Source organism: Cottoperca gobio, unplaced genomic scaffold (assembly GCF_900634415.1).
Source record: "Cottoperca gobio unplaced genomic scaffold, fCotGob3.1 fCotGob3_71arrow_ctg1, whole genome shotgun sequence".
NCBI classification, from domain to species: domain Eukaryota; kingdom Metazoa; phylum Chordata; class Actinopteri; order Perciformes; family Bovichtidae; genus Cottoperca; species Cottoperca gobio.
The window spans coordinates 39342-53933 of record NW_021167063.1 but is presented as its reverse complement, the minus strand read 5'-3'; the positions used below and the strand labels follow the sequence as shown (position 1 = coordinate 53933).

Sequence of the window (14592 nt, the reverse complement as noted above, 5' to 3'; positions counted from 1 at the left end):
TATGTGTCCCCAGTTACCTATAGTGTCCCCAGTGTTACCATAGTGTACCCATGTTACCATAAGTGTCCCCATGTTAACCATAGTGCTCCCCAGTTACCAGACTAGTGTACCCTGTTACCATAGTGTACTCAGTTACCATAGTGTCCCCAGTTACTATAGTGTCCCCAGTTACCATAGTGTACCCTGTTACCATAGTGTCCCTGTTACCATAGTGTCCTCCACGACACCCCATACTATAGTGTCCCCGGTTAACATAGTGTCCCCAGTACCATACTATAGTGTCCCCAGTTACCATAGGTCCCCTGTACCATAGTGTCCCAGTTACCATAATTCCCCAGATACAATAGTGTCCCCAGTTACCACAGTTTGTAACCCTGTTACCATAGTTACTAAGTTACCATAGTGTCCCCAGTTACATGTTGTCCCAAGTTACAAAGTGTACCCTTTACCATAGTGTACTCAGTTACCATAGTGTCCCCAGTTACATAGTGTCCAGTACCATACTGTACTCAGTTACCATAGTGTCCCAGTAGTACTATAGTGTCCCTATACCGTTACCATAGTGTAACCCTGGTACCATAGTGTAATCAGTTACCATAGTGTCTCCGTTACCACAGTGTGCCATGTTACATAGTGTTACTCAGTTACATAGGTCCCCAGTACCATAGTGTCCCCAGTTACCACAGTGTACCCTGTTACCAAGTGTACTCAGTTACATAGTTTTAACCCTGTACCATAGTGTCCCAGTTACCATACTATAGTGTCCCCAGTACCATATTCCCCAGTTACCATAGTGTACACTGTTACCATTACTGTACTCAGTTACCATAGTGTCCCCAGTACTATAGTGTCCCAGTTAGCATAGTGTACCCTGTTACCATAGTGTACTCAGTAGCCATAGTGTCCCCAGTTACCACAGTGTGCCCTGTTACCATAGTGTACTCAGTTACCATAGTGTCCCCAGTTACCATAGTGTCCCCAGTTACCACAGTGTACCCTGTTACCATAGTGTCCCCAGTTACCATACTGTACTCAGTTACCATAGTGTCCCCAGTTACTATAGTGTCCCCAGTTACCATAGTGTACCCTGTTACCATAGTGTACTCAGTTACCATAGTGTCCCCAGTTACCACAGTGTGCCCTGATACCATAGTGTACTCAGTTACCATAGTGTCCCCAGTTACCATAGTGTCCCCAGTTACCACAGTGTACCCTGTTACCATAGTGTCCCCAGTTACCATAGTGTACCCTGTTACCATAGTGTCCCCAGTTACCATACTATAGTGTCCCCAGTTACCATAGTGTCCCCAGTTACCACAGTGTACCCTGTTACCATAGTGTCCCCAGTTACCATAGTGTACCCTGTTACCATAGTGTCCCCAGTTACCATACTATAGTGTCCCCAGTTACCATAGTGTCCCCAGTTACCATAGTGTATCCTGTTACCATAGTGTCCCCTGTTACCATAGTGTACCTTGTTACCATAGTGTACCCTGTTACCATAGTGTATCCTGTTACCATAGTGTCCCCAGTTACCACAGTGTGCCCTGTTACCATAGTGTACTCAGTTACCATAGTGTCCCCAGTTACCATAGTGTACCCTGTTACCATAGTGTCCCCAGTTACCATACTATAGTGTCCCCAGTTACCATAGTGTCCCCAGTTATCATAGTGTATCCTGTTACCATAGTGTCCCCTGTTACCATAGTGTACCCTGTTACCATAGTGTACCCTGTTACCATAGTGTCCCCAGTTACCATACTATAGTGTCCCCTGTTACCATAGTGTCCCCAGTTACCATACTATAGTGTCCCCTGTTACCATAGTGTCCCCAGTTACCATACTATAGTGTCCCCAGTTACCATAGTGTCCCCTGTTACCATAGTGTCCCCAGTTACCATAAAGTCCCCAGATACCATAGTGTCCCCAGTTACCACAGTGTACCCTGTTACCATAGTGTACTCAGTTACCATAGTGTCCCCAGTTACTATAGTGTCCCCAGTTACCATAGTGTACCCTGTTACCATAGTGTACTCAGTTACCATAGTGTCCCCAGTTACCATAGTGTCCCCAGTTACCACAGTGTACCCTGTTACCATAGTGTACTCAGTTACCATAGTGTACCCTGTTACCATAGTGTCCCCAGTTACCATACTATAGTGTCCCCAGTTACCATAGTGTCCCCAGTTACCATAGTGTACCCTGTTACCATACTGTACTCAGTTACCATAGTGTCCCCAGTTACTATAGTGTCCCCAGTTACCATAGTGTACCCTGTTACCATAGTGTACTCAGTTACCATAGTGTCCCCAGTTACCACAGTGTGCCCTGTTACCATAGTGTACTCAGTTACCATAGTGTCCCCAGTTACCATAGTGTCCCCAGTTACCACAGTGTACCCTGTTACCATAGTGTCCCCAGTTACCATACTGTACTCAGTTACCATAGTGTCCCCAGTTACTATAAGTGTCCCCAGTTACCATAGTGTACCCTGTTACCATAGTGTACTCAGTTACCATAGTGTCCCCAGTTACCACAGTGTGCCCTGTTACCATAGTGTACTCAGTTACCATAGTGTCCCCAGTTACCATAGTGTCCCCTGTTACCATAGTGTACCCTGTTACCATAGTGTACCCTGTTACCATAGTGTATCCTGTTACCATAGTGTCCCCAGTTACCATAGTGTCCCCAGTTACCATAGTGTATCCTGTTACCATAGTGTCCCCAGTTACCATAGTGTCCCCAGTTACCATAAAGTCCCCAGATACCATAGTGTCCCCAGTTACCATAGTGTATCCTGTTACCATAGTGTCCCCTGTTACCATAGTGTACCCAGTTACCATAGTGTACCCTGTTACCATAGTGTCCCCAGTTACCATAAAGTCCCCAGATACCATAGTGTCCCCAGTTACCATAGTGTCCCCAGTTACCACAGTGTCTCCAGTTACCACAGTGTCCCCTGTTACCACAGTGTCCCCAGTGTCTCCTGTCTACCCACTGTCAGCTCATGTCGTATATCAAGATAACAAATAAAACTTTCCAATGAAAACAATAGGAAACAAACAAAGTAAAGCAGAAATTATAAGAGCTGATTCCAACCAATCATATTGCGTGGGTGCCCAAAGTGGGCGTCACTGTAGCCGAGGCAGACTCCCCCATTGGTCAGAGCTACCAGGTCGACGTCCTGGTTGGGGGAGACATTGGACCAGTCTCTCTGTCCGACGCCGTACGCCCGCAGCCTGGATATCCCTCCGTCTGGTGACAGCAGAGGTTTTCAAAGTAAGAGTCGTTTCCCAGTCAGAAACTAATCAGACTAACAGTTTCTATGGATAGTATAAAGTATGAAGTTCTGTCAGTAATATTCGGCTCAATTGTTGAGTTTCTTTGGGATAAAACAAGAAAATCACGACAACATAGGCTCATTATTATTCAACAACGTGTGTGTGTGTGTGTGTGTGTGTGTGTGTGTGTGTGTGTATGTGTGTGTGTGTGTGTGTGTGTGTGTACCTGGGTGCATGTTGAGGCGCAGGTGTGTGACTCTGAGGTTAGAGTTGACCTTGAAGTAGTTATGGCAGCAGTCTGAGTATCCCGGCTTCAGCTCCGACACACACACCAGCTCCGGCCACGCCTCCGAGCCCAGCTGTCAATCAAACCACAGGTGCAGCAGAGGGGAGTGAACGTTATCGTAACACAGGTGTAATTAATAACAGGAATTATGGTCCTGTGTCAACACGTCTGCTGCGACTCAGGATCAGGAGCAGCTGTATTTCACTTACACACAATAACCAGGAAACACAAGAAGAGGAAAATGGAAATATGAAAAAGATAAGAAATGCCATCACACATGTAGAATATGAAGTTGTACAGAGATGCTATAGAAGCAAAGCTTATTTATGTAAACATATTTATTAAGGTGTTCGAGTGTTTGAATAATGTGTGACGATGGAATGTCTCGTTACTGCAAACACAATCTGTGATGTCTCAGTCCATTGATTACATGAAGAATATCACAAAACATGAGACGTCAGCTGTCAATCACGTTACCTTGGCGACAGCAGCCAGCTGACTTTCGGAGGCGGCCATGCCGGTTCGCTCTCCTTCCAGGGAGAAGGTGAGTGGTCGGTCTGATGAAGAACACGGAAATATTAGTGCAAGTTGTTCACAGAGTTCAGAAGCAGAGCATCTTCAGTGGTCACTTTATTAGGTACAACAGCTCAACACAACTGTCTTCATGAACTTTATGATGTTGTTACTGAAGTCACAGTTAAAGTAATAATCTGGAAGATTTTAATTTTAATAAGCCAGTAAAGCTTGAGTAGGTAACGTTGAAGAAGGCAGCAAGACTAAAGTTGATAAAGGTAGATTATCCAACTGAAAACCCAACGTTACAAACTCTTTTCAAAACCTAGCAGCTAGCAGCTAGCAGTTAGCTCTAAAAGTCGCTAAACCTTCAGCCTCCCTCCTAAACCACTCCCCTAGATGATCATTAAGAAGGTAAACAACAAACATGGCTGTTGTTCGTACTCACACTCAGGCCGGATTAAATGATTAGACTTATTACAGTCCTGCGACGTAGGAGCTTTTCTCTTTTTAGATAGAGCATTTGATTGATTATTGTCGGGATGTAAAGAGTATTTCAACAAATATAACAAAATATGTTTCTAACATACATTAGCCAGCCCGGCTTTACGTCACAATTAACCGCAGGAGGTAACACGATGATCGAGCGTATGGCCTCGGAGGAGAGCTCTTGTACTTGCAGGGTTATAAACTGTGTCTGTGGCGACGTTACACAAAACACACCCGCAAAACAATTTCTCAACACAGGCGGCGCCAAAGAGAACCAAACGGAGATTGTGACTTTAAAGATAGCGTTGTACGATGTCGCTGCACTTCTGCTCATTTCTGTTTCCTGATTTCTTCCATGTTCCATGTTGAAGTTAAGGTTTGTTAAACAAGACTTTGCTTTGTATCGGACACGATCTAATCTCCATCTGTGTGAGTTTAACACGACTACTGAGAAACTTTGCTGACGTGAGATTCCAGATCTACAAAAGAAAGAAATTGTGTTTTTGTGTCAGCACATTCGGTCTCTAAACCTTCATTGGTTCTCCATCGAGTGTGTATGAAACAAAGAAGAAACAAATAAAATACATTGTAAAATATTAATTCCATGGAAGTGATCTGTAAATAAATGCCCGTTTAAACTGCATGTGTATCAAGTACAGAGCATCATACTCAAGAGACGTAACACAGAGCAGTTTGTACCCAGACAGCCGGCCTGGATGGAGACGTGGGGCGAATGGTTTCCAGTGAAGAAGGACGTGTCAACGTCGAAGCCGTGGATCCGCCCTGGAACTCCCATCTGGAGGATGCACCAGTCGTGACCTCGCGTCAGATAGAACTAATTATTATACTTTGTTTGTGTTGAATACAACAGATACATAAAAACATGAGCACATGAACACGTTTAATATGAAAGAGCTTCTTATCTGAGGTTTTATATTCAGGTAGTTTTCTGTGTCTGGATACTTTGGTTGATATTACTGCAAATATATTTACACATGTATCAGCTGATCTGTGACTGTGCACCTGTGCTACACTGTGAACACACTACTAGTTATATACTTAGTATAGTGTGTGTATTATTACTGTATAGTGTGTGTATTACTTATACTGCACATATACTGCCACCTGTACCATTATATACCTTATTATAATATTGTGTATATTGTACTTATTATTCACATCTATACTTTTATAGTTCACACATTTGTACATCCTCTCTGGGAACCATCACCTTATCATGGTGGAGAGGTTTGTGTGTCCCTATGAACCTGAGAGCTGTGTTGTCTAGAGCCTAGTGCTCCTGGTAGGGTCTCCCAAGGCAAATTGGTCTCAGGTGAGGGGCCAGACTAAGAATGGTTCAAACGACTTCATGAAAGAAAGGGAAAGGAAAGGAGAGACCCTGCCCGGAGGAAGCCCGGGGCCCCCGTCTGGAGCCAGGCCCAGAGGGAGGGCCCGACAGCGAGCGCCTGGTGGCCGGGTTTGCCACAGAGCCCGGTCGGGCACAGCCCGAAGAAGCTACGTGGTGCCTCCCATCCATCCATCCTGTGGGCCCACCACTCATGGGAAAAACCGCAGTGATGGTCAGGGACCTCGACGGACCAGACCCGGGCAGCAGAGGCTGGCTCTGGGGACGTGGAACGTCACCTCTCTGTGGGGGAAGGAGCCGGAACTAGTGCGGGAGGTGGATCGCTACCAGTTGGATCTGGTGGGGCTTACCTCCACGCATAGTCTTGGCTCTGGAACCGTACTCCTGGATAGGGGTTGGACTCTATTCTTCTCCGGAGTTGCCCAAGGTGTGAGGCGTCGGGCCGGGGTGGGGATACTCACTAGCCCCCGGCTGAGCGCCGCTACGTTGGAGTTTATCCCGGTGGACGAAAGGGTCGCCTCCCTACGCCTTCGGGTTATGGGGGGGAAAACTCTGACTGTTGTTTGTGCCTATGCCCCAAACCGCAGTTCTGAGTATTCGGCCTTCTTGGAGACCCTGAATGGAGCCCTGCAGGGGGCTCCAGTAGGGGACTCCGTAGTCTTGCTAGGAGACTTCAACGCACACGTGGGAAACGATGGAGACACCTGGAGAGGCGTGATTGGGAGGAAGGGCCTCCCTGATCTAAACCCGAACGGTCGTTTGTTGTTGGACTTCTGTGCTAGTCATGGAATGGCCATAACAAACACCATGTTCGAACATAAGGATGCTCATAAGTGCACGTGGTACCAGAGCACCCTAGGCCAAAGGTCAATGATCGATTTCGTAATCGTATCATCTGAACTGAGGCCGCATGTTTTGGACACTCGGGTGAAGAGAGGGGCGGAGCTGTCAACTGATCACCATCTGGTGGTGATATGGATCAAGGGGTGGGGGAAGACTCTGGACAGACCTGGTAAACCCAAACGGGTAGTGCGGGTGAACTGGGAACGTCTGGAGGAAGCCCCTGTCCTGGGGATCTTTAACTCACACCTCCGGCGGAGCTTTTCAGCCATCCCTGTGGAGGTTGGGGGCATTGAACCTGAGTGGGCGATGTTCAAAACCTCTATTGCTGAAGCTGCGGTGATGAGCTGTGGTCACAAGGTCTTAGGTGCCTCAAGGGGCGGTAACCCTCGAACACCGTGGTGGACCCCGGTGGTCAGGAAAGCCGTCCGACTGAAGAAGGAGTTATGTTATCCGGGAGGACTCCGGAAACAGTTGTAGGGTATCGAAGGACTAGAAGGGCGGCAGCTTCTGCCGTGTCAGAGGCAAAGCAGCGGGTGTGGGAGAAGTTCGGAGAAGCTATGGAGAAGGACTTTCGGTCGGCACCAAGGTGCTTCTGGAAAACCATCCGGCACCTCAGGAGGGGGAAGCGAGGAACCATCCAAGTTGTGTACAGCAAGGGTGGGACCCTGCTGACTTCAACTGAGAAGGTTATCGGCCGCTGGAAGGAGCACTTTGAGGAACTCCTGAATCCGACTAACACGCCCTCTATGGTTGAGGCAGAGCTGGAAGCTGATGGGGGATCATCGTCAATTTCCCTGATGGAAGTCACTGAGGTAGTCAAACAACTCCACAGTGGCAAAGCCACAGGGGTTGATGAGATCCGTCCAGAAATGCTGAAGGCTTTGGGTGTTGAGGGGCTGTCTTGGTTGACACGCCTTGTCAACATTGTGTGAAAGTCTGGGACAGTGCCTAGGGGTTGGCAGATCGGGGTGGTGGTTCCCCTATTTAAAAAGGGGGACCAGAGAGTGTGTGCCAACTACAGGGGTATCACACTTCTCAGCCTCCCTGGTAAAGTCTACTCCAAGGTACCGGAAAGGAGGGTTCGGCCGGTAGTCGAACCTCTGATTGAAGAGGAACAATGCGGATTCCGTCCTGGTCGTGGAACAACGGACCAACTCTTTACTCTTGCAAGGATCCTGGAGGGGGCCTGGGAGTACGCCCATCCGGTCTACATGTGTTTTGTGGATCTGGAGAAGGCGTATGACCGGGTCCCCCGGGTGATACTGTGGGAGGTGCTGCGGGAATATGGGGTGAGGGGGTCACTTTTGAGGGCCATCCAATCCCTGTACGCCCAAAGCGAGAGTTGTGTCCGGATACTCGGCAGTAAATCGGACTCGTTTCCCGTGAATGTTGGCCTCCGCCAGGGCTGCGCTTTATCACCAATCCTGTTCGTGATTTTCATGGATAGGATATCGAGGCGTAGTCGTGGAGGAGAGGGGTTGCAGTTCGGTGACCTGAGGATCTCATCGCTGCTCTTTGCAGATGATGTGGTCCTAATGGCATCATCGGTCTGTGACCTTCAACAGTCACTGGATCGGTTCGCAGCCGAGTGTGCAGCGGTTGGGATGAGGATCAGCACCTCCAAATCTGAGGCCATGGCTCTCAGCAGGAAACCGGTGGATTGCCTACTCCGGGTAGGGAATGAGCCATTACCCCAAGTGAAGGAGTTCAAGTACCTCGGGGTCTTGTTCGCGAGTGAGGGGACAATGGAGCGAGAGATTGGCCGGAGAATCCGAGCAGCGGGGGCGGTATTACAGTCACTTTACCGCACCGTTGTGACGAAAAGAGAGCTGAGCCAGAAGGCAAAGCTCTCAATATACCGGTCGATCTTTGTTCCTACCCTCACCTATGGTCATGAAGGCTGGGTCATGACCGAAAGAACGAGAACGGGTACAAGCGGCTGAAATGGGTTTTCTCAGACGGGTGGCTGTATGTATATATGTATGTATATATGTATATATGTATGTATATATATATGTATGTATATATGTATATATGTATATATGTATGTATATATGTATATATGTATATATGTATGTATATATGTATGTATGTATGTATATATGTATGTATATATGTTTGTATATATATATGTATATATATATATATAATATATATATATATATGTATGTATGTATATATGGAAATATATATGGATGTATGTATGTATATATGTATGTATATATATGTATGTATGTATGTATATATGTATATATATGTATATATGTATGTATGTATATATATATGTATGTATGTATATATGTATGTATATATGTATGTATATATGTATGTATGTATGTATATATGTATGTATATATGTATGTATATATGTTTGTATATATGTATGTATATATGTATATATATATATATATATGTATGTATGTATATATGGAAATATATATGGATGTATGTATATATGTATGTATATATATGTATGTATGTATATATGTATATATGTATATATGTATGTATGTATATATGTATGTATATATGTATGTATATATGGATATATGTATACATACATGTATATATATATATATATATATATATATATATATATATATATATATATATATATATATATATATGTATGTATATATGGATATATGTATGTATATATATATACAGTATATCTCAAAAGTGAGTACACCCTTTAGATTTTTGCAAATATTCTGTTATATCCTTTCAGGGGATAACATTATCCTACTGAAACTTTGATATAACTTAAAGTAGTCAGTGTGCTGCTTGAATAACAGTATAGATTTATTGTCCTTTGAAAATTACTCAGTACACAGCTGTTAATGTCTAAACAGCTGGCAACAAAAGTGAGTACACCCCATAGTGAACATGTCTAAATTGTGCCCAAAGTGTCAATATTTTGTGTGACCACCATTGTTATCTAGCACTGCTTTAACCCTCCTGGGCATGGAATTCACCAGAGCTGCACAGGTTGCTTCTGGAATCTTCTTCCACTCCTCCACGACGACATCACGGAGCGCACGGATGTTGGACACCTTGCACTCCTCCACCTTCCTCTTGAGGATGCCCCACATGTGCTCAATTGGGTTTAGGTCTGGAGACATACTTGGCCAGTCCATCACCTTAACCTTCAGCTTCTTCAGCAAGGCCGTTGTCATCTTGGAGGTGTGTTTAGGGTCATTATCATGTTGGAAAACTGCCCTACGGCCCAGTTTCCGAAGAGAGGGGATCATGCTCTGCTGCAGGATGTCACAGTATATATTGGAATTCATGTGTCCCTCAATGAAATGCAGCTCCCCAGTGCCGGCAGCACTCATGCAGCCCCAGACCATGATGCTGCCACCACCATGCTTGACTGTAGGCAAAACACATTTGTCTTGGTACTCCTCACCAGGGTGCCGCCACACACGCCGGACACCATCTGACCCAAACAGGTTTATTTTGGTCTCATCAGACCACAGGACATGGTTCCAGTAACTCATGTTCTTGGATTCATTGTCTTCAGCAAACTGTTTGCGGGCTTTCTTATGCATCGGTTTCAGAAGGGGCTTCTGTCGGGGGCGACGGCCATACAAACCGATTTGATGCAGTGTGCGGCGTATGGTCTGGGCACTGACAGGCTGACATCCCACTTCTGCAACCTCTGCAGCAATGCTGGAAGCACTCGCACGTCTATTTTTGGAAACCAACCTCTGGATATGACGCTGAGCACGTGGACTCAACTTCTTTGGTCGACCCTGGCGAGGCCTGTTCCGAGTGGAACCTGTCCTGGAAAACCGCTGTATGATCTTAGCCACTGTGCTGCAACTCATTTTCATGGTGTTGGCAATCTTCTTATAGCCAAGGCCATCTTTGTGAAGCGCAATAATCCTTTTTTTCAGCCGCTCAGAGAGTTCCTTGCCATGAGGTGCCATGTTGTCCAGCATTCAGAGAGAATTGTGCCCAAAACACCAAATTTAACAGCCCTGCTTATCATTTACACCTGAATCCTTGTAACACTAACGAGTCACATGACACCAGGGCGGGAAAACAACATCATTGGGCACAATTAGGACATGTTCACTATGGGGTGTACTCACTTTTGTTGCCAGCTGTTTAGACATTAACAGCTGTGTACTGAGTAATTTTCAAAGGACAATAAATCTATACTGTTATTCAAGCAGCACACTGACTACTTTAAGTTATATCAAAGTTTCAGTAGGATAATGTTATCCCCTGAAACGATATAACAGAATATTTGCAAAAATCTAAAGGGTGTACTCACTTTTGAGATATACTGTATATGTATGTATATATGTATGTATATATGTATGTATATATGTATGTATATATGGATATATGTATATATACATGTATATATATATGTATATATGTATGTATATCTGGATATATGTATGTATGTATATATATATATATGTATATATGTACGTGTATATGGATATCAGTCTTTCTGTGTTCGAAAGTAAGCAGTCAGAAAGGTTTATCGCTGGTTATGAAAATGTCTTCTATGGTAAGAACTGTGAGTGTAATCATACGCCCAGATGGAAAACACCAGTGTTCTGGATTTATTGGGTGGATTTCAGAGAGCGTGTATTTGTATTTGTTTCTGATACTAACCGGTTATTCTCTTTCTCCTCGTCTCCCATCCGTCCATCCACTTTCCAAACTCAGTGAAGGCAGAAGCGATGAACTCTGGCGGCTCTCTCTGTACCAACAGACACTTACATGTTGGACACAGTGTGAGTCTGGTGATAGAACACTCACCACAGCGGGGGCTTTCCAGGGACCCCTCTTAATCCTGACACACATTTAGCTTTGCTTACTACCATTTGTACCACATTTAATCTTCCCCGTCTAAAGCTGACGTATGAATGCATTGCTGTGTGTCACAATCATACCAGAGATTCTATTGGTCCACAGCCAACGGGGGTGGGAGTGATGAACACAACGTGCTTGTTTTATTGCTGCAAATGGTCCCTCTATGTAGATATGCACTTTTTATAACACTGCTCAATTCTATAATTCCTTGCCCGTTATTTAGTGTCCCTGGCAGGTTCCCAGGTTCTACTGCAGTAAATAAGATTTAATCCGCCGCTGAAAATAGTCCCCAAAAAAAATGCTCAGTTTCGTCCTGTTCGTTTGATAAAACTTTATGTAAGTAGGGCATGACTAACACATCTGTGCAGGATATTTACTGATGTAAAATATAACAAGACTTTTTATCAGTAATCCATCACAAGTGCTGCTGTCGTCAAACATCCTTGTTGTTTGTCGACATGCTGAGTTTTACCTTCAGCAGGTTTGCAGCAGGAGCGAACCATTCGTCTGTCGCAAAGACAACCTGGAAGAACAACAACTTTGTTTCAATACAAAGCATCCCAATGTAAAGTTACAAAAGGAATAGTTCACCATTTTGGGATATAGGCGTATTCACTCTCATGTCTGTGTTGTGAATATGAAGCCACAGCCGGTTAGCTTAGCTTAGCATAAAGAATAGAAACATACTAAAGCAGCAAACTGCAATGAAGTGGTTCAAACTAGCTCCACCTCAAGCAGCTACAACAGCAACATGTTGCTGTGATGTTGAAGCTTTAGCATTAAAGGTGCTACATAAGAAATTAATAACATATTTATGATACTTATACTCAATTTATACACACTGTATTACACACTGTATTACTCACTGTGTTACACACTTTATTATACATTTTTATTTCACTGTATTACACACTGTATTACACACTTTATTACACACTGTATTACTCATTGTGTTACAGACTGTATTACTCAACTTATACTCGACTTATACTCAACTTATACTCAACTTATACTCAACTGGACTCACAAACAGGACTTACGTAAAAACAGAGTGACGACTTCATTCGTAGACATTTCTCTGCTTTATCCTTTCAAAGCGAATAGTTGTTTGTTGCTATATTAATGTTCTGAACGTCAGATATAAAAGCTTTTATTATTGTCTTATTGATGCTCATCATCTCACATTAATGTAAAACTGAACGCATTAGTTGTAACTGAATGTAAGAACATTTCTGCCGGTGGTTTCCCCACACTGTGAACACTGTTCATCTGGATTAAATGTGTTTAGTTTCTGGTTCACCGTATTAATATATGTGCATGTAGTTAATTTAATGTGTGACAGGGACTCACCTTCCCACCGACCGCCTCACACACCAGATCATTGAACTGCAGGAAGTCGTGTTGAGCGGCGGCCTTCACTGCTGCTCTCCTCTCTGCCATGCTGAGACTTCACTGACGTTCCTACTGAGACGTGAACAGTTGCTGCTCAGACAGACTCTGTCCTGCAGGACAACGTTCAGCGGCTTCTGTTTATTTAGACAGCGAGTTCACTGACACTTGTATCTGACGGCTGCACGACTACACGCCTCACATTCAGCGCAGCCAAGTACTTTACTGGAGTATTTCCATTGTATACTTCTACTCCACTTCACTTCAGAGGTTAATATTGTACTTTTGGCTGCAATATCTGAAATCTTTAATTACAGAGAAGATTCAGATGAATAATTCTCAACCACGTCAAAGTGATGATCACATTAATGCATCAATAATTCTAAAACAATAATACACAATCTATATTAAGTGCATTTCAATAGCAATACTTTTACACGGTGGTATTATTACTTTTAAGATCAGATCTCGTTGATATATGAGGACTACACATCCACTCAAAGTCCACAAACTTATTCTTCAACTTTATTGACCAAGTGTGTTGACACACATGACACAGATTCATACACTGGGCTGTAAAACATTCTACTTCAAGGCTTAGATTGGAGGAATTAAATGAAGAGTATACAGTTATAAAAGTATTTTTTTAATTGAAATGGCAAACAACAAAACTTTATTAAAATCCTGCAAACAATGTAGGCCAACAATAATTCAAGATCAATATAAACACATCTGCTCACTTCAGGGCGTAGACGTACCTACCAGGCTACACATTCTTACTTCTTGATAAGAAACACCCAAAGAAACAAACCAGGAAAGTAATATCTTTATTAATGTAACTTATATATGATGTTTTATGTGCCAGGCAGCACTAGCAATGTCCATAACAAAGACACTGACACCGTATTATGTAAAAAGTATCAACACTCGAAAGGTTCGACACATTTACATGAATGGATTCAAAGTAACCGACACTGAAAACTGTCATGATCTGGTTGTACTTTGTGTTTCCTGTTTTATTTTGTAAAGTTCACTCCCGACTCTCGAGACCCCAGTGACTCCGGCCCGGCCCCCAGAGAGGCTCCGGCAAGCGGCAAGTAAAACTGAAAACACAAACCAGGTAAGACACGAGGGAAACACGAGGGAACATGGGTGGCGACCCGACTAGGAACACTGGGACAGACATATATATACACACAGACACTAAACGAGGGAACGAGACACAGCTGGGGGAGAAAGGCAAAGACACAAGGGTAGGGTGAATGGACCCAGGAGGATCAAATCAACAATTACAAAGGGAGGGAAAAAGACACAGACAGGAAGTACAACTAGACATGACACAAGGGGAGTGAACTTTACAAAATAAAACAGGAAACACAAAGTACAACCAGATCGTGACAGTAAACAGTACATGGTGCACATCATCATCCCGCGGGAACTAGAAAGTCAATGCCCAACACTGCACTGTGGTAAGGAACCAGCAGGAGTCACCACAGAACACTGAATCCTTGGCGGGGAACACAGTATTTATACAGAGATTATTGTTCTGAAAGATATATGCAGTGCTGGTGGTGGCAGTACACAAAGAT

General features: G+C 44.1%; 1 protein-coding gene across 1 annotated transcript; it reads right to left on the bottom strand.

Moving 5' to 3' along the window:
- Window positions 1-3099: 3099 nt before the first annotated feature.
- On the bottom strand, window positions 3100-13054 carry allc (allantoicase; the record flags this gene model as incomplete). Its single annotated transcript, XM_029428384.1, has 7 exons — window positions 12965-13054; window positions 12087-12137; window positions 11414-11501; window positions 5269-5388; window positions 4045-4124; window positions 3508-3640; window positions 3100-3255 (listed from the first exon to the last, which is right to left on the bottom strand). Coding segments are annotated over exons 1-7 (718 nt in total), but the record flags the coding sequence as incomplete, so codon positions are not given.
- Between the last annotated feature and the right edge of the window lie 1538 nt (window positions 13055-14592).